Source organism: Oryx dammah, unplaced genomic scaffold (genome assembly GCF_014754425.2).
Source record: "Oryx dammah isolate SB20612 unplaced genomic scaffold, SCBI_Odam_1.1 HiC_scaffold_12, whole genome shotgun sequence".
NCBI lineage: Eukaryota > Metazoa > Chordata > Mammalia > Artiodactyla > Bovidae > Oryx > Oryx dammah.
The window spans coordinates 12,515,098-12,542,018 of NW_024070196.1; the positions used below are offsets into that span (position 1 = coordinate 12,515,098).

The window sequence follows — 26,921 nt, forward strand, 5'->3', positions numbered from 1 at the left end:
TTATAAATATTGTATGTTATATTTTATAATACAATAATATAGTCTTCACCAATGCTTACCATGAGCCAGGCATTGTTCTTGGTGCTTTGCATATAAAAACCCACTTGAGTCTCACAACAAATATATGAGATACTGATATTATTCCCATTTCTTAGATGAGATAATTGAAGCACAAAGTTAAATACCTTGTCCCAGGTCATACAGCTCCTGAGTGAGATAGATGGCATTCAAACTCAGGTATGCTGGATCTTAAGTCCTTATTCTTAACCACCATGGAATTAATGGCAACAATTTTTAAATTGAGATGTTTACTTTTTAAAAAATGAAAACACCAAAAATGTAATGGTATTTGTATTGAGGCAGAAAGAGGGTTGGTATTTTTTTCTGGGCTCAGTTGCTCAATTTTTGTCATTTTAAATTGCAAAATATTTAGGTTTGTAAAGTTCTCTTCAGTTGGTCATCCTTGAGTTTGAGGTTGCATTACCTGTGCACAGGTGTCCTTCACCAGAAATCTTTGTGATGCTGAAGATCAGTGACTGCTGGGATCATAGTGAGCCTTGGACTGGGCTGACAAGGGCACCCTGGCTCACACGCTACAGATACAGAGAAGCGGGGTGTGTGAAGGGGAAGGGAAGCTGTGTAGACAGAGGATTACAGAGTGGACGGCTGGGCTTGTTTCCCCTTGCTGTAGCCGGGAGGCTTTGCCGTGGCTCCCGTGTAGTGGGCTTCCCTTGCTGCTCCGTCCGTAAAGAATCTGCCTGCAGTGCAGGAGGGTTTGATCCCTGGGTTAGGAAGATCACCTGGGAAGGAAATGGTAACTCACTCTAGTATTCTTGCCTGGAGAATCCGCATTTCTTAATTTAGGTAGCTCTCCCCAGTGCCATAAGCCAGAGGGTACTTGAGGCTATTCTTAAAGATGGTAATTAAAATTATCTGTTTTTATTTATTTAGTCCACACTGTGCAGCCTGCAGGATCTTAGTTCCCCAACCAGAAATTGAACCTGTGTCCCCTGCAGTGGAAGGGCAAAATCTTAACCCTGGACCACCAGCAAAGTCCCCAAAATTATCTGTTTTATTTCTAAAAGCTAGTTTAATCATGCACAATATTCTGTTGGTAAGACCAGTCTTAGAGGATGGATTTGGTGAGGCAATGCCAGGGACTCAGGGCCCCCACTGAAAAATATTCTGTTTGTCTACAAAATGTGACTGAACTGATTCAATATTTAGATAAGAGACTGGCAATCGTGGTGCTGGCTTTCCGGATACCAAGGGAGGGATGTGGGTTAAAGGCATGTTCCATCCATCCACGTGGGTCAGTAAGTGAGGTCACCTCCTGTCTGTGCAGGAACCAAGTTCATTTCTGCTCAGGAGCAAAAGTTTTTAAATTGTCAACTGAAGTAAGAGTTGGGTGCTCTAGGCATAATTACAGCTCTTCAAAGAGAAACACTGAAAACATTGTAAACTGGTAAATATTTTCCCTTCCTCCTTTTACACACATGTTTTAATAGGACAAGTAATTCATGGTCACTCCAGAAAAATGTTGAAAGCCAAATTTTAAAAAACAAGCATAACGCTGATCATTTGATATACTAGATGTATCCACTATGCCTATATACAAACTATGACTTATTTTTTTAATTTCCTAATAAAGGTTGTTTCTAAGAGTTTGCAATCACCAAGTTACTTAATTGGCTGATTTGAAGGGAACTGAAGCAGTCTCCTTACCGTTGCAATGCTAAACTAACCTAAGACTCTGAGGTTGCATTGAATTGGCTTGGGGACAATTGACATTCTAAATACTGACTCTCTTGAACATGAACAATGTATCGATCTCAGTTTATAATGTTCATTTTTATTTATTACAGTTTCCCTTCAAGTGCTATTACACCACTTCATTTAGGATAAGAACCTCACAATAATTTCTCCTCTCCCAGCCTTCATGTTCCTGTCATCATCTATTTACCTGTTATAATTGCTACAATACATTATTTTTGAACAAAATTACTTTTTATTATATTTTAAAGAGATGTTAAATAGTCAGAAAAGGTGGTCTGTCTACTCATGCAGTTATAATTTCCAGTGTTCTTCATTCTTTTTGTGTAGATCCATGTTTTTATATTTGATGTCATTTTCCCACTGCCTGAAGAATTTCTTTTTACCATTTCTTACAGTTTGGGTCTGCGGTAATGATTTCTTTTAGCTTTTTCTTCGTCTTTCGTTTGTTTGTTTGTTTGTTTTTGCTGCACCACACAGCATGTGGGATTTTTAGTTCCCCAACCAAGGATTGAACCCATGACCCCTGAAGTGGAAGCACAGAACCTTAACTGCTAGACCACCAGGGAAGTCCCTTTTGCCTGCATTTTTGAGATGTATGCTCACTGGGTATAAAGTTTCAGGTTAACAGTTGTTTCTTTCAGTACTTTAAAGAGGTCACTCCATTACCTCTCCCTTGCATTGCTTCCAGTGAGAAATCTGCCATCATACTTTCGTTCCTGTGCACATAATGTAGCTTTTTTCCTCTGGCTGCTTTTAGGATTTTTTTCTTTATCACTCATTTAGAGCTGTTTGATTCGGAGAAGGCAATGGCACCCCATTCCAGTACTCTTGCCTAGAAAATCCCATGGACGGAGGAGCCGGTAGGCTGCAGTCCATGGGGTCGCTAAGAGTCAGACACGACTGAGCGACTTCACTTTCACTTTTCACTTTAATGCATTGGAGAAGGAAATGGCAACCCACTCCAGTGTCCTTGCCTGGAGAATCCCAGGGACAGGGGAGCCTGGTGGGCTGCCGTCTCTGGGGTTGCACAGAGTCGGACACGACTGAAGTGACTTAGCAGCAGCAGCAGAGCTGTTTGATTATGATGTCTCTTGGTATGGATTTCTTTATCTTTCTTATGCCTAGAGTTCATTATGTTTCCTGGATCTGTAGATTTATGGTTTTTCCTCAAATTTGGAAAAATTTTTGTCTTTTCAGATATTTTTTCTGCCCTCCCCACCCTGTTAGAAACTTCAGTTCAACTTATATTAAGCCACCAGCAGGCATCCCACAGCTCACGGATGCTCTTTTCATGTTTGTGACTTTTTCCTCTCTGTTTCATTTCAGATCATTTCTATTGCGATTATCTTCAAGTCCACTGATCTTTTCTTCTGCCATGTCTAAGTCGCTAATAATCCCATCCAGTCTGTTTTTCATCTCAGACACTTTGATTTTCACCTCTCAGAATTTGGATTGGGTCTTTTTTATATTGTTTCTATCTCCACTTAACTTCTGAACATACAGAATACAGTTACAATAAGTGGTCTTATGTCCTTTTCTGTAAATTCTAGCAACTTTGTCAGTTCCTGGTGAATTTGATTGGTTGATTATTCTTTCTGGTTTGGGGTAGTGTCTTCTTGTTTCCTGGCATGCCTGATCATCTTTGTTTGATGTCAGACACTGTGATGGTTACCTTGTTGGGTGCTTTATACTCTTTAAATATAATATACTTTATATTCCTATAAATACTCTTGACTTTTGTCTTAGGCATTATTCGGCAACTTTGATCTTTTGAGGGTCTTGCTTTTATGATTTGTTAGGCAGGTCTGGACCAGTGCTCCATCTGAGAGGCTAATCATTAGCCACTAGTAAATGTTTTTCTACTCAATGCCTTGGGAATTATGAGCTTTTCTGATTTGTCTAGTGGAAACAGACACTGTTCTTGAAGCCTTTCAGATGGCTTTTTCCCCTTTAACTTTGGGTGGTTTCCTCACACACGGGCTCTGATCCCGACTCTTCTGAGTGTCCTCGGGGGGCCATCTGCAGGTTGCTGGGTTCTTCTTCTGTGCTTCTCTTTCTTCTCGGGTGCTCTGTCCTGCAAAGTCCAGCATGTTAATCTCCTCAGAGCCTCAGCTCCGTCTCCTCAGTTCAGTGAGTCTGCAGGTGGGTCCCCATCCCTGCACCGCAGCCTGGATGGTGAAGTCTCTCCAGGCGAGAAGCAGGGCAGTCTGAGGGCCCGCCTCTTGTCTTCCCTTTCTCGCAGGGGTCACTCCCCTTTGTTGCCTTACATCCAATGTTGTGAAGATTATTGTTTGATAAATTTTGCCTGTTTTTTTTTTTCATTGTTTCAGTAGCAGTGGTCAAATCCAGTCTCTGACACTCTCTCTTGAAGAGAAGCAGAAGTCTCCCGATGCTAGATTTTCTTGGCCTCTTGATTTGTTTACTGCTGGCTCTGAGGGAGAGCCCAGTGCCCTGATGAAGAGCGTTGACACTAGAATCAGACCAAGTGACGCTCTGGTCCACCACTTCCTAGCCGCACGACCGAGGCCACGTTAACCTGGCTCTGTCTCCCTTCCCTTGTCTGTAAAAGTGCAAGGATAATAGTCATGGCTCATTGGATTTTTGAAAGGCTAAAACGAGATCATGCATTTAAAGCATGACACAGTTCCTAGAACTTGGTAACATGTTCATCTTAGCTATAATTTAAATTGTTATAAGACCCCAATAAATACTTGCCAATTGAATATCTACTCTTGGCCCAAGAACCATATGTATCATCACCATAGGTGCCTGGGACCTGGGACTCAGCACTCGCAAAGCAGGAAACCTCAGCGTGTGCTCCTTGAATGAAGGTATAGCCAGGAAGCCCCAACTCTCCCCCACCCATGATGCTATTATTCTAGGGTTTTCATCTCCTAAATAACAGACCTGGATTTTTTTTTTTTAATTTTTCAGGGGAAGACAGGAAGACCCCCAGTGAATCAAATAGCCCCTCTTCCTCGTCCCTCTCAGCTCTGAGTGATTCAGCCAACAGCAAAGACGATTCAGACAGCTCTCAGAAGAACAAGAGTGGAAGCAACCTGCTGGTCATCTCTGTCATGCCTGGGAGCCAGCCCTCCCTGAATAGTGAGGAAAAGCCAGAGAAAGGTAAGGGAGGAGGTGGGCTGGTCTGCTCAGTCCTGTCCACTCTGCAGGGATGACCCAGTCTTGAGATAAAGCCCTGGAGAGGAGTGATGTTGGGAAGCAGATATTAGGCCTGGGAACCGTATAACACTTAGCCTCTAAAATTTGCATATGGATTTTTGAGTTAGTTTGCATCGGTATATGGAATGGAATGAAAGGATGGGGAGTGTGACATTGATGCCAAAACTGTGTCTTTAACTCATTTTAGCTCAGAGATGTAGGGAGCGGTGCCTGGAACAGTGTAGCTGGAGGGAAAGAGAAGAAGGAGGGTGGTCTCCATCCCACCCCTGCCCTCCTCTCCCTCTGCCCCCTGCACGCGTACACCCAGCCTCGGTCCTTGCAGGGTTCGAATGCGTTTTTTGCAACTTTGTCTGCAAGACGAAGAACATGTTTGAGCGCCATCTGCAAATCCACCTCATCACCCGGATGTTTGAGTGCGACGTGTGCCACAAGTTCATGAAGACCCCCGAACAGCTGCTGGAGCATAAGAAATGCCACACTGTCCCCACCGGTGGGCTCAAGTAAGGAAAGCAAGTACAGAACCTTTTACTGTGTTGTTTTATTAAACACCCTGCCTCCACACCTGCCCCATCCCCTCCCCTGAAGGTTTTTGGGGTCATGGAGAGGGGGAGCGTGGCCTGGGCAGGGGCATTAGTCGGGCACACCTCTGCTGCCGGTAGCTGGATAGGAATTAGACCTGTCCCCAGGGGGTCAGCAGATGTCAGCACGAGACTCCCATTTCCCAAGATGGTCAACTCGCTGAAGCAGCCCAACACGGGCATGCAAGAGCAGACTCAGCCTGTACCACTTGAGTTCCATTCAGACTTGATCGTAAGGGACTTAGGGGTTATAACGTGTCCGCACGTGCAAATCATTACACTGTCACTGCACTTCACTATCCCTATTTTTTAGATGGTTTGCCACAAGTCTTTTAAATAAGCACTACAACCACCCCAACCACACCCACCTCCAGATATTGGATACTTGCCAGTGTGAACAGGCAAGAGGCAACACTTCATGCAGAGATCACAGGCCTCGTGTCTTCCTGCAAACATGCCTTACGCCTTCCCAGGAGCTGGAATTGGGATCTCGCTGGTGTCGCCTTCGTGAGATCTGACACCTCTGATCACATGTTCTTCACGGATCCCCAAAGACCTAGACAATGAGCATCATCATTAACCAACATTTGCAACAAGCCCTCTGGTCAGAAGAGAGACCCATCCGTTATTATCAAAACACGCTGCGTGTCTGGCTTGATAATAGGTGCTAAAGGGCAAACAAGGAATAAAACATAATTCCACCCTCGGGAAATGTACGTCCGAGCTCTACCAGAGTTTAATCTTCCTGGCGCTTCTGAAATCAGAGGCCCCGTTCACGAGGCACTTGTGTTCTAGGAAAGAGAAAGAAGCATCTGTCACTGGGCACAGAAAGACACACCATTTTCAAAGCATAATTATTCATGTTTAGCTGAACTGATGGTGTAATTAAAAGAATGAAAAATGACATTTTACTTAACACAAGAACACCTCTTGTTTTTAAAAACACGTTTATCTTTGAAACTCACAGCTTGCCAAGAGAAGTGGCATGACTGTCCTGAATGGGCCAGGGATGGAGCGACCCAGCAGGAGCTCGGGAGTCAAGTGTGGGGGGCAATGCAGGGTGGAGTCCCTGGGCTCCTGCCCAGTCAGGGCAACCCTCCTCAAACACTCCTCCAGACAGAGGAAGTGGCACCCACTGTCAGATCCCATTTTGGTTCACTCTTGGGGCTGATTAGGTGGGGTGGAGGGGGGTAGGAGGAAGGGGAGTGGGGCAATGATCATTCAAGACTACGAAAATGGGAAATGCCTAGCACGTGCTTATTTGGGAATTTGATTTGGTTTATTCCCACTGCCCCCTTGAAATATTAGCGTACTCTTACGTATTTTTTAAAAAGCCATGTATTTCCCTGGTTGGTTTAGTGCTCACTGCCCTTCCTAGAAGCCCAGTCATGCCCATTACCTGCGGCCCCAGCCAGTTGTGGCTTTGCCAGTTAGAACTCCCTTTCCTCGGGGACCCAAGGAGTTCCCGAGCCTCTGACCCACTGGCGAGGATGCCGAGTGAACCTGATGCTTTTGCAGGTGTAGACACTTCCCATGCAGTGCTAACGGTCCCCTTTGTAATAGTTCACGTTCTAGGCTGACCAAGTAGAAGAATACTTTGACAAAATTGCTAATGCCTTCTGGCTGTACAGTGAGTCTTTTTCGTTTTTGTTTTGTTTTCGCTTTGCCGTCTCAGAGAAGTAATTTGTCAGAGAGTCTTTACGATAAATAACGGGAACATAGAAAACCCTTTCCCTCTGCCTGAGCAGCGAAAGAAAGATTGAGCCGTGGGTCACAGAAACGTCCTTAACATGAAACAGACTGCTGATGTCTAAATTGCTTTTCTGTGATGGAACTGCTTGTACTCTATATCCTGTTCATAATGCAGATCAAATAAGATTATACTATTATTTTTCTTTTGCCGTAGCTCAGGACAGTGGTGAGTTTCAGACTCCTCTAGGTAAGGCCCAGCTTGGCGTAGGGGTTGTGTGTGCAGCTGACCTGGGAATGGGCTTTATAGTTCTCTTGCGTGCACTCTTCTGTGAGCTGAGGTTCCGAGGCTAACAGCGGGCTTGGCGCTCAGGAGCAGTGCGCGGGCTCTGGGTGTGTTGGGCTCTGCTGAAATCCTCTCCAGACCCTCCGAGGACAGTTCACTCCCGGGCCCTGCCCTTGCAGGTGCCAGTCCAGAGCCGAGGCAGCCACTTTTGCATTTGCATCCTTTTGGTAAAGAGAGCATACACGCTACAGCCATCATAGCAACCACCGACTCGAGCCCGGCAGCTTCTGCAGAGCGAAGCTCAGCACCATCCGTGAACCTGCCCCTCCCTTAGCCTCCTTGCCCCTCTGGACAGCCAGGGGCTTGGGGGCAGCATAGCCTCACTGCCTAGGATGGAAAGGCCCAGACTTTGTCCCGGGGCACAGCCCGCCCATCAGGTGACGGAGCTCTGCTAGAATCTGCCTAAATGACTTGTAGAGACCAGTCCAGTAAGGAATCAGTGCCCACTATGGGCTCCTCTGCCGAGCACTGCAGAGAACGCAGAAAGAAGGGGAGTCCTGCCCGCTGAGAGCTTATGATCCCTTTGGGTGACTATTATTTCCATGATGTAATAACATTAATCATTAATAATGCATTAATGTCTTCAAGGTCCAGATAACAGCTGTCTCCCTCCCCCATCCCTCATTCCTAGACAGGCTGGTGGGTGGGTCTTCTCCTGAGCCCCAGTGACGGTTCTTACCTCCCTTCCCTGATGGAGACCCAGTGCTGTAGGAGAGACAGATTTTAGGAGTCCAGATCTCTGTATCTACAGCACACTTGCTCCCACATGTAGACACACACACACAGGCCTTCTTAATCCTAACCACCCTTTAATCAGCACGATTCTGACCCCTACGACTCTCTGTTTGCTGGAGGTAGCTCTCCCCTATAAGCTGTTCTTCAAAACTCTTAGCCTTTCTGCGTGTGCTTGGTGTGGTGCATGAAAAGTCGATTCTTTGTGTTGCTCCCATCTAGAGGGGAGGTCTTGAGGGTGAGCCCTCGGCCGTGGCCAGCGGGGGGCGGGGAGGGCTCTGAGGGGCCGGGCGGTGGGGACAGCTTAGCTGGGCGCCCCCTAACCCGGCGCTGGCTCTGTTCCCCTTCCTGGGGCCTGGCATCCGCCAGTGCAGCCAGGAGACTCCCGTCCCCGAGCAGGCCAAGGGATGGCTCTGTCCACAGCAGAGCCACCGAGGGTCCCCAGGAGGCGGCAGGGCCGGGTTGGGCAGGGGCCAGGTCGGGTTTTGGAGCCGGGAGGGCGGCCGAGGGCAGGCTGGCGAGGCGGGGAGCAGCCGGGGAGGGTACTCCCCCGGACCCCGCGGGGCTGACCCTCTCCCGTCCTTGCTTCCCCCCCTCCCCCGGCAGGTGCCCATTCTGCATTTATTCCACCAACCGCCCCGCCGCCATGGAGTGCCACGTGAAGACCCACTACAAGATGGAGTACAAGTGCCGGATCTGCCAGACGGTGAAGGCCAACCAGCTGGAGCTGGAGACGCACACCCGCGCGCATCGCCTGGGCAACCACTACAAGTGCGACCAATGCGGCTACCTGTCCAAGACCGCCAACAAGCTCATCGAGCACGTGCGCGTGCACACCGGGGAGCGGCCCTTCCACTGTGACCAGTGCAGCTACAGCTGCAAACGCAAGGACAATCTCAACCTGCACAAGAAGCTGAAGCACGCCCCGCGCCAGACCTTCAGCTGCGAAGAGTGCCTGTTCAAGACCACTCACCCCTTCGTCTTCAGCCGCCACGTCAAGAAGCATCAGAGCGCGGACAGCCCGGAGGAGGACAAGAAGGGCCCGGCCCCGGCCTCCCAGGAAGCCGGCGGCCCCGGGGCCCCGCTGCTGGTGGTCGGGAGCGCCCGCCACCTGCTGTCTCCGCTGTCGGTCATGTCCGCCTCCCACGCCCTGCAGACCGTGGCCCTGTCGGCCGCCCACGGCGGCTCCGAGCCCAACCTGGCACTCAAGGCCATGCCCTTGAACGGCTCCCCTCTGCGCTTTGACAAGTACCGGAACTCGGATTTTGCCCATCTCATTCCCTTGACGATGTTATACCCCAAGAACCAGTTGGATCTCACATTCCACCCTCCCCGACCTCAGACTGCGCCGCCCAGCATCCCCTCGCCCAAACACTCCTTCCTGGCCTATCTGGGACTGAGAGAGAGAGCCGAGACTGTCTGAGGGCAGCCGGGCTCCGTACCAAAAACCAAGAGACAGAGACAAACAAACAAAAAAGACAAAACCCACGAAACTTAAAACACAACCCCAGCAGGTGTACGTTGCTGCAAAAACCTACAGGCCCGCCTGGGTCTGAACCACGTGTACTGTATATCTTTAGTAAGGAATAGAGAAATGGCTCTGTGTGTATACCTATTGCATTGACCTGAAAGCTGCTTTATCCAATCTTCAGAGAGGTGACCTACTGCACCGTCTACCTTCAGAGGCATGCCTCCCCAGCCACCCACTCCCACTCTCGGCCCTTCTCCTTACTTTGAAAGGAAACCTGTCTTGTTAAACCCTAAAGAGAGTGTCCTTAATAGCAATCAGCACTTGTAAGCTTCCATACCGGTGCATTTTGTTTTCTGTTGGGCGAATGGGGCATGTGGGCGTTTGTGGATTCGGAAAGAGACAGCCGTGTGTCGTGTGCCATGACATTTGCACCTTCTTTGTACTGGCTTCTTTGACAGCGATGAGCGTTGTTTGCCCTCCTGGGTGGTTCATGCGCTGCAGTCCCTCCCGGAGCTCCTTCATCACCTTTCCCCTCTCTATTTTGTGGCTGCAGAGTGGTAGGGCCTGGTGCTTACTCGATGGAGGAATGGTAGACAACTCAGTGCTGCCTGCGATTTCTCCAGAGTCCTGGAGATCTTGCGCTCGCATCTCTGGTTATGAAGAGAGCAATCGAGAGCCCCACCTGGAAGAAATAGCTTGCAGCACTGCAGCCAACATCACAAAACTCAAGTGTGTTTTGTGTGTGTGTCCATCCATACGTATGCAGTGTGTATGGTACACACACAGTGCATCATTTTTTAAGGGCAGATTAAATATATATATATGTGATGTATTAAGTCAGTGGTTACCATTTGTTTGCAGGAAAAGAAAAAACAATGTATGAGTGAAAATTTTTATGGTTGATAAATCCAGCCAAGGAGATTAAAAGGGGTTTGGATAAATTCTGGGTATAAATGCTCAGACTAAAAAAAAAAAAAAGAAATGGCAGTTTTGCACAGTGCTTTGGTCTTGCACTAGCTTTTGTTTCTCATCTGCAAAAAAAAAGTAACATAAAAGGAAGAAAATGTACCTTTTTTATGGAATGAGTAGACTGTATGTTTGAAACTTTTGTCATAACCTCTTTGACATATAACAATCCAACAAAAAGGTGCTGTTCAGTCCTACCGTTCAGTTTATGCCCCTGAGACGTTTCCATTGTGTTTGCAAATTGTCTGGCTATAGCGGTGTTCTCCATGTTATTAGTAATTCTGTATTCCATTTTGTTAACGCCTGGTAGATATAACCTGCTAGGAGGCTAACTTTATACTTATTTAAAGCTCTTATTTTGTGGTCATTAAAATGGCAACTTATGTGCAGCACTTTATTGCAGCAAGAAGCAGGTGTGGATTGGTTGTACAACCCCTCGCTATTCTTAAAAAGTCAGGGGTGATGTAAAAAGAAGAAAAGAATCTTTGGCTAAACATGTTAATGGCTTGTATTTTTAAGACAACAGAAGTTCCAGTATGAAACAGGCTAAAAGAGCAGGAAGAAATGTGCTTTGTATGATAATGGGAAGTTTGGAATATAAAGTTTATATATTATTTATCTGTTGAAGAACTGGTGTACAGGAGGAATGCTTTCTTACTGCGTTGCTGTTTTCTATCATGTGTTACCCTAGAGGTGGGATTTTTTTTTTTCCATCTGTTTCATCTGGAGGGAAATAAAAGCATCCCGAATTTTCTTCCTCTAGTCGGTTTGCTTCCCTGAAAGCTCCCCCTTGTACAGTTCTACAGGAAGCTGGAAGTCTGTACCTTCTGTCCACACCACGGTCCTCCCCCACACCCACCCTTCCTCCCCCAGACCTAGCAGGTGTGCTCCGCTCCCCTTGCCAGTCGTCCAGCCCTGGCAAACCTGTTTACACTAAGGAGCTGTCACCGGGGCCAGGGAGGCTGAGCCAGGGAGGGCGGGATGCTGCTGTACCCTGGCTCATTCTCCGGCAGAGACGCCTGTTCTCGGCCACGTTTGAAATGTCATTCGGTGTCTCCCTGTCAGTGTTTCAGTCAAAGGCACTGTAGACAGGTATGGACAATACACTCCAAGAACACTGGGCTTATGGGTGGGTTGGTGTTTTTTTTCAAGTCACGTCTTTACCCCCATGTGATGGAGAATGTGCCACTTGGCTAATCACGTGCTTTTCACAATTACAAGTTCAGTGATGACAGGAAAGAGGGCCATGGGGAACCCACAGAGGCTGGCAGGAGGGTGAGCCCCACGTGAGCAACGGCAGGTTAAAACCCTGAAGGGTGGTCCTGAAGGACTGCGGATTTTACAGCATGCCACTTGTGCAATACGAGGTCCTAGGGTGAAACTTTGAAGATCAAGAGAGGTGTTGGAAGGAGATGGTTACCGCTCAGATGTGTGCCACTGAACTTGGATTTGAATGACTTAGTGATGCTTAATGTAATTGGGCAACTTTTTTAGCACTTTGGAAAGAGTCATCAATCTTTCTGGTAAATTATAAAAGTTTTCTGAGTGAGAAAAGGTGTGTTTGGAGTTTGTTTGACTTTTTATATTATTATTATTGTTATTAATAAAGAAAAATCTACAGCATTTTTCAGATTCCACTGAGGTAATACATACCCCTGAATTTGGTTTGCAGTTTGATACTCAGGGAAGGATGTATTCCATAGATATCCTTTCCGTGTAAAACACTAACGTCTTTGAGATAGTCACCTGCCAACTAACTTTGATTCTGTTTTCACTATGCATTCTTCAATGAAAGCTAGCTTATTTTTCCATATAGTGATACAGTTAGAGTTCTCTGCACTTTCTTCTCTCCTTTTTTTAACTCCTCGTATTATGTTCAGATGATCATACTGTCAAGGTTTATGTACATTACTGAAAATTTGTATTGTATAAAGCTTTTTGCATTACAAGGCTGTACAGGGTCATTTTGACAGTAACTGGTATATTCCTTTGCATCTTATGTTGCATTGCCAATTTCTAGTGTATCCAGTTTGGAAGTATAATATACTCTAATTAAAAAAAGAAAAGGTTGGCTATACTCTTGTTTCTTTTTCTTTCTTGGGTGCCAGTCTTGGCTACTTGTTAATCTGAGTTTTGTCTTGCTGTGTTCTGATATTCCAATTTCAGTGTGTTTTAGGTAAGTTTAGTCTCCAAGTCATGTCTGCTTCTTTGCCACCCCATGGACTGTAGCCCACGAGGCTCCTCTATCCATGAATTCTCCAGGCAAGAACACTGGAGTGGGTTTCCATTCCTTTCTCCAGGGGATCTTCCCAACCCAGGGACTGAACTCAGATCTCCTGTACTGCAGGCAGATTCTTTACTGTCTGAGCCACCAGGGAACCCCTAGGAAATGTTCACTACTAGTTAAAACTATTCCAACATGCAAGTTTTGAACAGCCATGGTTCTAATGCAAACTGCTCTTATGTAAATCATTCAAGGCCATTAGTATTGAGACCGTCTCACCCATCAGTGCAGCTGCAAGCTGGCTCCTTCCAGAAAATACTTAGTGACACTGAAAAGTGTACACCAGCCTTACCCTCTCCTGCTTAACAGCATTTTATTGACCGCATACCCAAAGAGGGGACTACAGATGAGTAATTCTATTTGTCTTAATGAAGTCTAGCATCCATAAGAACTGTAATAAGTGGTATGTTTTCTAAGCTAAATAATAATCTATCTGAATGCAAGTACTAGTTCCCCATTCAAAGGAAGGTACTGGAGAAAGAAACCGAGCCCAAAAGAGAGAGAGCAAGCGAGAGTGACATCAAGCGAGCAAACACACTGATCAATGCAAACAATGTTTTAAAACACCATTTTAAAGTTCTGTTAGAACATCCCCGTGAATCAGTGATGGTTGATGAAAAATGCAAGGCAGCAGAAGAGAATCTTCTGCTGGTTCACAGCTTGCTCATTAATGTCCTTTACTTGCAAGAAATTACAAACTGCTTCACTTTAACATGTAAAAGATGAAATTTGCTTTTTATGAAATGAGATAATGTAGGAGAAGCCACTTTGAAAACAGCCAATCATTAATCAGACACGTCATGTTTTCATCCAGTAACCGTCTTAGGAGACTGAATAATCTTCTCTCCCTCGATCCAAATACTCAGTTGTGTTTGGTGTTTATTGAAAACATTAAAATAACTCAGACTTCTTTGCTTTTTGCTAGCACTACAGGCAGACATGACTTCTCATTTTGTGTATGTATTTTTTCCCCTTAGATTTCACATCTACCTCACATTTTCCCTTTGGTTGAGAAAAGCCAGAAATAGAAAGAAAATAATCATCAGTTTGGTAGTCATTTCGCCTGCTAATGAGCTTTCAGTAAAGTGGATGGGGTGGGAGGCATACAGGACAGGACAGGCCTCATCCTCTTCCATCATCATTTACTCAGATCGACGTTCAGGGATGCCGGCACCCCCACCCAGCTGGGTGGCCCCTGTTGGAATTTCATCCAAGATCATACATCCTTTTACTCCTGTCACGTTAACTAGACTGTAAGCTAAGACTCAAGGCCATGCTTTCTATAGTGTGTCTACAGCTGACTGGCCCCATATGGTGGACACCAGAAACTGTCCTTGACCATTTCATAGAGCCACAGAGCCTGTCATGGGCACAAGGAGAGATGCCAAGGCTTGATGACCACTGGTACCTCCATACCCACAGTGAGAAGCATCACACAAGAGCCCCTTGCTGCCAAAGGTCACATGGGGCTCACGCAGGATTTGCAGCGGGAGGCACCTCTCCTTAGTGGCCCAAATGCAGAATCAAGTCACCTCGGTGCGTTCAGTCCTTGGGGGTAACTCATACAGAAGGAGAGGGAGCAGTGGAAGGGGACAGCAGCTGAGTGATTTCATCTGTTTGCAGTGGTTCCTAAGCGGCCCGGGGGCGCATACAAAATAAAGATAACTTCATCAGTTTTTTCATTCGTGCGTGCCAAGTTGCTTCAGTCATGTCCGATTCTGTGATCCATGGACTGTAGCCCGCCAGGTTCCTCTGTGGGATTTTCCAGGCAAGAATAACGGAGTGGGTTGCCATGCCCTCCCCCAGGGGATCTTCCCAACCCAGGGATGGAAACCGCATCTCCCGCATTGGCAGGCAGATTCCTTACTAGAAGCACCACCTGAAAAGCCCACTAAGAGAAGGGAAAACGGGAATCCTTCCCAACAGTGCCTTAAGACTTATTAGCAAAAATCACAGGATCAGAGGACACTCTTGGGATTCAGACTGCGTTCCAAGGTGTCACCAACCTCAGATGTTCAAGAGACCCCAGGCAACACTCTTACATTTGGACTCTGAGAACAGAAGAATCCCACACAAAATGAGGTTTATTTTGCAAGTAATTAAAATTCACTAAGAAAGCAAATGCCCATAATGCTGGCCCTGGGGTAAATAAGGTGTGGCTGTATGGACCAAGGGGCCCATTCTTCTGTCCAAGGTCTGAATGGTCTGAGGTTATCCATCAGGGCCTCTTCTTTATGAGTTAGCTGTTCTGCCATTCATAATTCTTGCCAGCTGGATCTGTAAAACAGGAAAATGTAAATCCTGCTCATGTTGGTAGGAGCCGCAAAGGAGAAAGGGAAAGTCAATTGCTATATTGCCTTGGAATTCCTTTCTGATGGAGTTAAGGTAAGTGTAAGTTAATTTGTTTTCAACAGAATTATAGAACTTGAGCAGAGAATCTATCTCAGTTCATACTTCAATTATTTTCCCCTATACCAGTCCCTAGAGGTGGTCTTCCAGCCTCTTTAGTGAGAATGTCTGGATGACAGAGAAGGTTTTCCAACCATAAAACATTCCCGTGGAGTTCGATCACCCGAGTTTGAAGTCTGACTCGGAAGCACCTTATAAAAAGATTGAACTAGATGGTCTCTAAGATCCCTTCCCACCCTAACAGATAACATGTATGATGATCCCATGACCCTTGCTGAACAAGCAAAAGTCAGTCTGAAGCAGAAGTGGTCACCAAACAGAACCCTCGCAAGGCACTTATAGCAACAATGGCACCTCAACATTTTCAAGCCACAACAGACTTAAGGGAGAAAACAATGCCTAAAAATATATTTTTGCCCACTTCAGAATTTGGGAGACCTACAATGTATGTCTTCTGATTAAACATTAGGGACCATGCTTGGATCGTCTGCAGTCATCTTGAGAGTGGCTTGGGCTTCCCAGGTGGCTCAGGTAAAGAATCTGCCTGCCAAGTAGGAGACGCGGGTTCCATCGCTGGGTGGGGACAATCCCTTGGAGAAAGAGATAGCAACCCACTCCAGTATTCTTGCCTGGAAAATCCCAAGGACAGAGGAGCTTGGTGGGCTGCAGTCCATGGGGTTGCAGAGTCAGACAGAACTTAGCAATTAAACAACAACAACAAAATGCTTCACCCAACTATGGGTACTTAATCTGCTTAGATGATTGGGGGTGGCCAAGTGGGATGGAAAGGTTTCACCCTGGCCATCATCACGCCTCTCACTCCACCCCCTCCCTTTCCCACCACTTGCTTCCAGCCTCCACCAGGTGACTGGTGCCGCTGTGATTGCTAAGCTCTCTGCCAACCACGTGTCCGGTGTTTTCTGGAGAAGAGCAAATGGTTTTCTTTTAAAAGGTAATGAAAGACACTTTAGTTTTAACCTAAAGAATATATTCTTCTCATTTTGTCACTTGTTTAGAAAGACTCTGGACCCAAGGATTCTAAGCACATTATCAGTGCTTACAGGCACGTTCATTGGATGGAAAGACGACACGTACTTTCCAGAGACAGGAAAATTACTGACCTATGCCCCTAATCAGACAAGTAAGTCAAGAGCAAACACGGGGCTAGAACCAGGGACATTTATCTAGCCATCCTCCAGCCTGAATTCCAGAATGATGTCTCTCCAGTCTCAAAGATTTCTAGATAGGAAATGTCATCACTTGGCTTTAGAGTTCTATTTTTAACTGCAATTTCTAAATAGTGGTCCACAGACTTCTCAATGTGTATTACAAAGGACAATCAAGCCCCCTCGTTCCCTTATGTCCCTCTTCAAATAGAAGGTCTGTTAGAACATTCTCCACACAATGGGTTTGATCTGCATTTATAGTCTGCCCCCTTCTTTTATCTCGGTGTTTTCTGGGTTCCCCTAAAAAGCTGAACCCTGAGATTTATTTTCAGAAGTAATTCCAGAAACAAAAGTGGGAAACTAGAAAGAGTGAAGCAGGTAAGAGGGGAAAGCCAATCCCAGGGCGCTTTGGCAAGATAGTCACTGCAGTGAACAACTGGCATTGCGTCACTGTGGGAACCTCCTGAGGAGCCGTGCAAGTGTCTCGGGATTGACAAGTCACATGAGAGCAGGGAGAAGGGGCCCGAGCAGCCGCAGTGTGTGTCAATTCTGCCCATGATTTGGAATGACTGAGAAGTTCCCCACAGACAGCCGCAGAGGCGGCAAAGAAGCCAATGGGGCAGCACGTAAGAGACTGCTGGTGAAGCCGAGGGGAGGTGCTGTCAGCCACACCTGACCGGAGTTGGTTGCTGCAGTGAAGGCTGGAAAAAAGCAGGTAAGTCTGTGAGACGCAGAGCCATCGGTATCCGATAAGATAGTCATATTTGGCATAAATGTTGACATCCCTTTATTGGCCTCTAAACCAATGTTGGCTGTACATCCAACCTGTTAGGTGAGCCTGAAGACTTTCTCCTCTCCCCCACTGGGAGCTGGGAAGAGTGTTGGCTTGTGGTGCCACGGAAGGAAAGAGGTGGACCTGAGCAGCAGGTATTAATAAAGGCTCTCCCACCTGGAGAGCCAGAAAGAAACTATAAAATCTCTTTAGAGCCCTCCCTCCTCTGGAGTTCCCCTTTTGATTTCTCTAATGAGACCGAGTCCTTCTGGGACTTGACTGAGAGGAAATTGCTTGACAGGGACATGGGCTGTCCCCCACCTCAAAGAGCCTTCTAGACTGGGACAGCCGCGAGCGCGCCCACACGAAGCCAGGGAAGAACAGCCACACCTCAGGCTTCGCGGCCAGCCTCACGCCCAAGCAAAAGGCATCCCTGTGGCTCTCAGAGGTCCTAACTGATCGTGAACACTGGTCCAGAAAGGGGATGGCAGCCAGAACTCATCTAAGAATAAAGGAGTTGCATTCACCTGGCATTTTCTCTATGCTTGTACCTCCCAGAGGGACGAACGTGGGGCTGAGCAGGGAGGTATCTGTTCTGGTGAAATATAGCTAATTGAAAACTTCTGTAGAGATTTATTTATTTATTTAATCTTCTGGCTGCACACGGGCCTTCTCTGATTGTGAAGGAGGGGCTGCTCTTTGTGGTGTCCTCTTCGTGGTGGCGTCTCTCGCTGCGGAACATGGGCTTTGGGCGTGCCAGCTTCAGTAGCTGCAGTGCGTGGGCTCAGTAGTTCTGGCGCATGGGCTGACTTGCTCCACACCGTGTGGGATCTTCCTGGACCAGGGATCGAACCAATGCCCCTCGAACTGCAAGGTAGATTCTTAACCACTGGACCGCCAGGGAAGCCCCCAATTGAAAATTGAAATGTTCAAGGTATTTCATCTTTTTTTTTTTCCACCTGTAACCCACAATTGGGCTTTACCTGGTGGCTCAACTGTAAAGAATCTGTCTGCCAATGCAGGATCCCCTGGAGAGGAAAATGGCACCCCACTCCAGTATTCTTGCCTGGAGAATCCCTTGAACAGAGGAGCCTGGTGGGCCGCAGTCCATGGGGTTGCCAAAGAGTCAGACATGGCAGAGACTAAACAGCGCCAACAACCCACAACTGGCGGTGCTTTTGCTAAGGGAGACTGGGCTAGGCATGGTTACACAGGACATGCACAGACAGCACGCACAGCGTACGGTGCAGATATAAACACAGTAGGCATGCATTTGTGTGAGAGCAGCCAGAGGGAAGACCAAGAATTGTGTTATGCTGGGATACACACTATTAAAAGGTAACATTTTTCATTCTTCCTGCGTGCTGCTAAAAATAAATACAGGCTAATGAAAGAGTATCATGTGAAAAAAATAATTAAGGGTCGAAGAAATCTTATTAAGAGAATACCCTCTTGACTATCTTTTCTACAATTAAATAAATGGGCATAGCAATGGGTCATCATCATACTATTGGTCAAGGTCCCATCTCTTTATGGCATCAGACAAAGACACAGCAGCCATCACTGAATATGCAAGGGTTTGGGTTACACAACGAGGCTATGTGTCTTTTTAAATGGGCAGAATAAAAATTCCCTGTTGATGAAGGGACATTATGATTTGGCCTGTCTGCCCATAAGGTAGGCTAAATTGTGTTCACCCATGATTCTGTGGGGCTTTCCTGGCGGCTCAGATGGTAAAGAATCTGCCTGCAATGCAGGAGACCTAGGTTTGATCCCTGGGTTGGGAAGATCCCCTGGAGAAGGGAATAGCAACCCATTCCAGTATTCTCGCTTGGAAAACCCCATGAACAGAGGAGCCTGGCAGACTACAGTCCATGGGGTCGCAAAGAGTTGGACACGACTCGGACTAACACTTTCACTATGATTTGGTGTCATGGGATCCTGTCTTCATATATGAACCACTCACATTACCCATAATCCACTGCCTCCCTCATTATTATTCTCTGCACCTGTTCTCCACAACCCAGAGTTCCCATCCCAGCTGCCAGGTTCTAAAGGAAGCCTGTACAACCCATCACTTCTTCCCCCAGACCCCAGACTCCACTTCCACTCTGCTGCTGCTGCTGCTGCTGCTGCTGCTAAGTCACCTCAGTTGTGTCCGACCCTGTGTGACCCCACAGACGGCAGCCCACCAGGCTCCCCCATCCCTGGGATTCTCCAGGCAAGAACAATGGAGTGGGCTGCCATTGCCTTCTCCGCCACTTCCACTCTAACCTTGACCAATTTCTCCCTTTTCTTTCATTATTTAGTGAGCAATCGATACGTGGAAAGTTATGTGCTGGCAGCTGGTAAGAAACAGGGATAAATGAGACATAGTCCCTGACATTTAGGCATTTGCTGGGATGTGTGGTTCTCAGTCATTAAGCTGTGTCCGATTCTTTTGCAACCCTATGGACTGTACCCCGCCAGGCTCCTCTGTCTGTGCAATTTTCCAGGCAGGAATACTGGAGTGGGTTGTCATTTCCTCCTCCAGGGGATCTTCCTGACCCAGAGATGGAGCCCACATCTCCTGCACTGGCAGGCAGATTCTTTACCACTGAGCCACCTGGGAAGCCCCTTTTAAAGTGTCTGCCAACCCACAGGAGAAACGCACATTTGAACAAATGCACTATAATACCAGGAAAAAAAATACGCATATATTGCTATAGAAATATTGAATAAAGAGTGACTACTTACAACCAGGGTGACAGGAGGCTTTCCGGGGAACGGAGAAAGCCAACTGCAGTCTCAAGACTGAGTAGGATTCTCCGAGGCGGGAAGAGTGGGGAGGGCATTCCAGATTGAGAGAACAGCTTGAGGAAAAGCAAGAAGGTGAGAAACCGCATGGCGGGCTCTGTTGTGCTAGAAGATGATAATGAAACCAAACAAAGCCAGCTTGGGTAGGGCTTTGAGTCCCTTGTTAAGGAGTCTGAACATCTAAACGACTCTTTAGTTAACAAGAACTAAGAAAAAACATTGAGAAGGACAATGGCAGGATCTGACCTGTATTTCAGGAAGATAATCCTAGCGGTGCTATAGGGAAGGAGAATGAAAAGGGCGGAGAGACGTGGTAGGTTCAGATATGCTAGACTGAAACCACCATCTTCTCCCTGAGATGTGCCGCTTAACCACGTGCTCTTTAGACAGGGGGTGCCCAGCCTCCGTGATCTAATGCCTGATGACCCAAGGTGGAGCTGATGTCATAAGTAAAGTGCACAACAAATGTAACACGCTTGAATCTTCCTCAAACCATCCCCCTGCCCCTAGTCAGTGGAAAAACTGTCTTCCACAAAACCGGTCCATGGTGCTGAAAAGGTTGGGGACCACTGGGCTAGATCAATAAGGGACACCCACCCTCCAAGTTACAGGGGTCAACTTTGCCCCCTTCTATCTCTCCTCTTCCTTTCTCTTGTTCCCTTTCTTTGGACAGCTAATGCATCAAAGTCCTGTTCATTTTATCTGCCAAGTATTTTATGAATCTCTCTTGTCTTTCCCCTCTTAACATCTGGGTGCAGGGCCTCAGCATCCTTGCCAAAGGTCTAGAAGTAATTTCCTCTCTGAGTAGGTCATTCTCGGGTTGTAAAGGTTTTGGAAAGTGTTATTCTAGAGCTCAGACAAAGCTCATGATCAGGCTTGTAGGCCCAAAGGTGGTTTTTGGAGCCAGTGGGGCAGGTGATAACACCACGGCAGCAAGAGCAACAGCAGCAAATGCACCAAAGACAGAACCTTGGGAGACGCCAACTTCCCAGGGGAAGGAGGGGGAGGCACCACGGGATCCAAAGAGCAACAATTAGAGAAGTCACGGCAAAGCACAGCGCTTCCAGGGAGCTGTGGTGAGAGGGTCCTCTAAGCGGAATCCCCAAGGAAGAGGCGGTGGAGGTTGAATCCCACAGCCTTGACCGATGATCTGCTGGCCCTTGGTGATCTTTCAGGATGCAGCGTCAGTGACAGGCTAAGAGTGGAAACCAAATTCCAACATGTTCCAGAATGAATTGCTGGTGAGCAGCTGGTGACAAGGAGAAGCGTCTACTCTTGCATCAAGTTCGGTTGTTGTTGTTTAGTCATGAAGTCGGGTCCAACTCTTTGCAACTCCATGGACTGTAGCTCACCGGGTGCCTCTGTCCACGGGGTTTCCCATCAAGAATACTGGAGTGAGTTGCTACTTCCTTCTTCAGGGATCGTCCCGACCCAGAGATTGAACCCGCATCTCCTGCACTGGCAGGCAAGTTCTTTACCACTGAGCCACCAGGGAAGCCCTATTAACTTTGATAGTGAAAGAAAAAAATCGCATGTGCCTCATACTTGCCTAAAGATGTTGAACCCTCCTTTCCTTCGCGGGGAGCCCTAATCTCTCCTGATCCCCACTTCATAGTCCTTTGAAGAAGAGAAGAGTAATCTAGAATCCCAGCCATACTCCACACCAATTTTCCACATCATTTTCTGGCATAATTCATCTTTTGAAGTACATCCAGTCTGTCTTCATGCCCTGCTCTTGCTGTCTCCCTGGACAAGTTTCTGTCAGTCAAAGACATCTGCAGGAAATGGGCTGTGTGGGTAAAAGTCAGTAGTACTTCTAAATACAACTGCCCTCCAGCTCAGACGGTAATCTGCCTGCAAAGCAGAAGCCAGGTTTGATCCATGGGTTGGTAAGATCCCCTGGAGAAGGGCATGGCAACCCACCCCAGTATTCTTGCCTGGAGAATTCCATGGACAGAGGAGCCTGGTGGGCTACAGCCCGTGGGCTCACAGAGAGTCGGGCATGACAGAGTGGCCAAGCACAGACAGCACACTAAATTACAAGAGTCTGGAGGATTGCAAAAACAAATAGTCAAGGAATGGAAAGCTATCCCTGCTCGCACCTTTCTACTATACCCAGGATGATAAAATAAGGACTCCAGTGTGAAAAGCTGAAGGGTTAGAAGGCAATATGATAGGTCTCTTAAAAAACATGATGGAGGGACTTCCCTGGGGGTCCAGTGGTTAAGACTCTGTATCCACTGCAGGAGGTTCCATTCTTCATTGGGTAATGAAGGTCCTTAGGGATGCATGATGCAGCCAAAAATATTAAAAAAAAAAAAAAAAAAAACAATGCTGCTGCTGTTGTTGCTGCTAAGTCGCTTCAGTCGTGTCTGACTCTGTGTGACCCCATAGATGGCAGCCCACCAGGCTCCCCTGTCCCTGGGATTCTCCAGGCAAGAACACTGGAGTGGGTTGCCATTTCCTTCTCCAGTGCATGGAAGTGAAAAGTGAAAGTGAAGTCGCTCAGTTGTGTTCAACTCTTAGCGACCCCATGGACTGCAGCCTACCAGGCTCCTCCATCCATAGGATTTTCCAGGCAAGAGTACTGGAGTGGGGTGCCATTGCCTTCTCCGCAACAAACCAATACAACAGTGTAAAACAATTATCCTCCAATTAAAAATGAATAAATAAAATAAATTTTGTTGCGTTCAGTCCCTCAGTCCTGTCTGACTCTTTGCGACCCCACAGACTGCAGCACACCAGGCTTCCCTGTTCTTCACCATCTCCTGCAGTTTGCTCAAACTCATGTCCAGTAAGTCAGTGATACCATCCAACCATCTCATCCCCTGTCATCCCCTTCTCCTCCCGCCTTCAATCTTTCCCAGCAGCAGGGTCTTTTCCAATGAGTCAGCTCTTTGCATCAGGTGGCCAAAGTATTGGAGCTTCAGGTTTAGCATCAGTCCTTCCAGTGAATATTCAGGGTTGATTTCCTTTAGGACTGACGGGGTTGATCTCCTTGCAGTCCAAGGGACTTAAACTTTAATAAAACAAAACAAAACGTGATGGATATGGCCAGAGAGGACAGCCTCAGTTACCAACATCCAGAACACTACACCACGGGGCTCTAACCTTGAAACTCAGCAGAGATTGTTTGCGTTGGAGGCCTGGTCTCATGCTACCTGACTGTCGCTTTTATGCATTGCAAAGTCTGCCTTTATACGGAGCAGTGGATCTCCAACTCTTCTGGACTGTACACACTCCAGTTGAGGCAAAAGAGCTACAACTTAGCGATCCTGCTCACACCCGCTGCCAGTTTGCCAACAGGAAGAAAATAACTCTCATCAGACATAATGGAAAGAAAGGTACAGGGTTTTATGAGTTGGAAATGAAATAATCTGTTTCTTATTAAATATCATGAGAAAATTATTAATTCAGGCCAGAAACACAAATATAAACATTATCATATTGAAAGCGTTTCTTCTGAGGAAGACCATCTGGCAGGGCCTCACACTTGGACAAACAAGAGTGTATGTGTCACCATGGTGGGCTCTTCCATTAAAACAGTAAATTAGAGCAAGTAAAAATGGAAGGGTTTTTAAGGGGAGTGCGTTACAGTGATGGCATCGGCCAGATACTTGTCACATGTTTCTCTGGAGGTAGGCCTTTTACAAACGCTGTTCTATGAAAACTTAAATTTTCCAGACAAGGGGTGGTGATTATTTCAGAGTTTCTCCCTTTAAAATTAGATTCTCAGGAGTTCCTTGTTGGTTCAGTGGCTAAGACTTGGGCTCTCAATGCAGGGGGCCTGGGTTCAAACCCTGGTCAGGGAACTAGATCCCACACACTGCCACTAAGAGTTTGCATCTAAAGATTCTGCATGCTGCAAGTAAGACCTGGTGCAGCCAAATAAATACTTTTTAAGTTATTAAAAAATAATGATAAATAAAGTTGGATTCTCTTCATGGGGACCAAATTCCAGAAGTGTCTTTACCTACAAAAGTATAGAGCATTCACTGTTTAACATAAACATTGGTGGGAAGATGAAGGAAAGTGTAGGAAATTTAGAGAGAAGACACAATTATAGAGTAACAAAAATTTGAAAATATAGTATCCTGAAAATTTAAAGCAAATGCATGGTTCTTTTTCAGTACAGTGCAGTTTTAAAAACCTCACACTTTTTTTTTTTTTTTTTTAGGAAGGCAGGAGAGATCTATAATTTGGAAAACACGCCCCTGCCTGGAAACAGATAGAACAGAGGTTACACACAAAGCGGAGGAAATCTTGCACTCCAGAAAAGAAGAAATGCTGATAGCAGCTTGAAGAAACACCCGATTCCCTTGAGGATCCACATGAATGGTTTTCACTATTTGCCCTACATTCTCAGAAGACTCTGAGGGACTTCCCTAGCGGTCCAGTGGCTAAGACTCTGAGCTTCCAACGCAAGGGATGCCAGTTCGATTCCTGATCAGGGAACTAAGATCCCACAGGGCCACATGGCAAAAAATAAATAAAAGATCATCACAGATCGCTCATTAAAAATAGAAGACTCTGACCTTAATTTTGCTCACATCGTGTGCCCTCACTTTCTCTGAGGTGCTGCTGTCGATAATCAGTGCTATGTTGGTGCCTTTCCCAAATCTCTCTCCCCTATGTCACACATCAAATCACTGGGTGGTCCTAGAGAATCTCCGAAGAACAATTCCTCAGTCTAGAAGACAGGGGTCAGCAGAGCTGATCCTGGTAGGCTTCTACCACTTGAGAGTTCATCCCCATCTTGGGGCTAACCCAGGACCAGCAGGCATCTCCCTCCAAAGTTCAGTCACTATGTTTGGAGTGACCTGAAAAGGACGACACACCAAAATGGTATTCACAGGATATACTGCATTTCTACTTACTTAGGCAGGCCTCAGATGCTAGTGAGAGTGCCACTGGCATCTATCAACAAGGAGGTCCGAATCTTTCAGGGCACTGGGGCTGCACGGTAGTTGGGGCTACTCAAGCCCTGTGTGCTGTGTGCTAAGTTGCTCAATCGTGTCTGACTCTTTGAGACCCCATGGACTGTAGCCTGTCAGGCTCCTCTGTCCATGGGATTCTCCAGGCAAGAATACTGGAGTGGCTTGCCATGCCCTCCTCCAAGGGATCTTCCCAACCCAGGGATTGAACCCAGGTCTCCCACACTGTGGGCAGATGCTTTACCGCTGAGCCACCAGGGAAGCTATGAATGCTGGGGTGGGGTAGCGTATCCCTTCTCCAGGGGATCTTCCCAACCCAGGAATTGAACCAGGGTCTCCTGCATTCCCGGTGGATTCTTCACCAGCTGAGCTACCAGGGAAGTCCGCTCAAGCGCCAATCACAGTTCAGTCAGGAGAGTGAGTAATTCAGTTTACAGGCTGCATATGCTTATTGTCTCTTCACAGCAACCACGTTAGTGTGTATATCAGAAGTGGAAGAAACAGCCCCCACACAAGCCAAACCTCCTAGGAGAATTTGGACCTTTAATGTTAACACCTATATTCTTCATATTTTAAAATGTTTACTAACCATCTTTTGTGCTTTCCGAAAAGTAAGACATGCACATGATAAATAAAAACTGACCCAACAATTATGTTTATGGAAGAAGAACCTAATTTTGTTTGAATCTTCTGCTTTTGTTGGCTCAAAGATGCTCTTTGGGGTTGAGCCTTTTCCAAGTCTCCCTCCTGTATGCCACATATCAGCTCCAATGGGTGGCCCAGGAGAATTTATGGAATGAATTCCTCAGGCTAGAATAGTAAGCGACTATGGTGTGGGTGGGGTGGGGGTTGGCAGAGCTTCCTACACCAGAGCTTAAGCCAAGGGTCCTGGCCTGCTATAAGCTTGGTCACTGTGCCGTCTTCTTTATCCAAATTTATGATCTGCTCAGGACAGCTCACTTGGTGACAAATTAGATTACAGAAATGAGTGAACCAACTATTTGCCTACACTTCTTATAAGCCATTAGTCATAAAAAAGAATATTTAGGTAGGTAGATGAAGGATGAGCAAAAGAGAGAAAGAGAGTTACAGAGAAACGCAAGACTTTGAAACATCTAATTTCGTTTCCTCATTATATAAAAGAAGAGGAAGAAGGTCAGTGAGGAGAGAGAATGAAACAAAGATATTTGCTTAAAATTTTATAAAAAATAATTGTTTTATAACTCATACTAACTCAAGAGAGTCTTGTGGTTCCGTTTCAGCATCAAATCACAGAAAAATAGTTTCATAGAAAAAAATATAATTAACAACCATTCGAGCTTCAGCTTCTTCATAAAATACCAAAGAAGGGAGTACATTCTTGATGTATATCCAAAATCTTAAAGCTCCTCTGACAACATTTTCCTCACCTCGCTGGCAATGAATTCTTCCAAACCTTACTCTTCTCCCTCTCTTCAGAACCCCTTACAAGTGCCCCAGTGTTCAGGCCACATGACCCCTTCTCTCTCCCCAGAACTTTATTATATAGGTCAATATAACCTTTCTGGCTTATTCCTCAGCACCCCACATACTAGAACTAAAGGCTTGCGCGCTCAGATTGAAAGAGCCTATCAGTATTGAGACGGATAAGCTTAAAAACTAAATTAACACATAGAGATATCATAATAAAACTCCAGAAGATCATGGTGACAAAGACAGTCCTAAAAGAGTCTACAAAAGAATGAGTCAGATCAATCATCAATCAAGTTTCAAAAAAAGAAAAAATAGGGCAAATGGCTTCGATATGCTCAAGAAAAAATAAATATGAACTTAGAGCTTC

At 46.3% G+C, this 26,921-nt stretch overlaps 1 protein-coding gene across 3 annotated transcripts in view; it reads left to right on the forward strand.

Moving 5' to 3' along the window:
* ZNF827 (zinc finger protein 827) overlaps positions 1 to 12,818 on the forward strand; it is a 188,377-nt gene extending 175,559 nt beyond the window's left edge. The window contains exons 12-15 of one of the 3 annotated variants that reach the window (XM_040250427.1): positions 4,711 to 4,902; positions 5,282 to 5,459; positions 7,444 to 7,476; positions 8,911 to 12,818. In XM_040250427.1, the coding sequence (XP_040106361.1) occupies positions 4,711 to 4,902; positions 5,282 to 5,459; positions 7,444 to 7,459 (386 nt within the window). In that variant the 3' untranslated portion in view covers positions 7,460 to 7,476; positions 8,911 to 12,818. Of the gene's footprint in view, positions 1 to 4,710; positions 4,903 to 5,281; positions 5,460 to 7,443; positions 8,558 to 8,910 lie in introns of those variants that run through there. The other 2 variants (XM_040250426.1, XM_040250428.1) reach the window with 2 other exon arrangements.
* Positions 12,819 to 26,921: the final 14,103 nt, after the last annotated feature.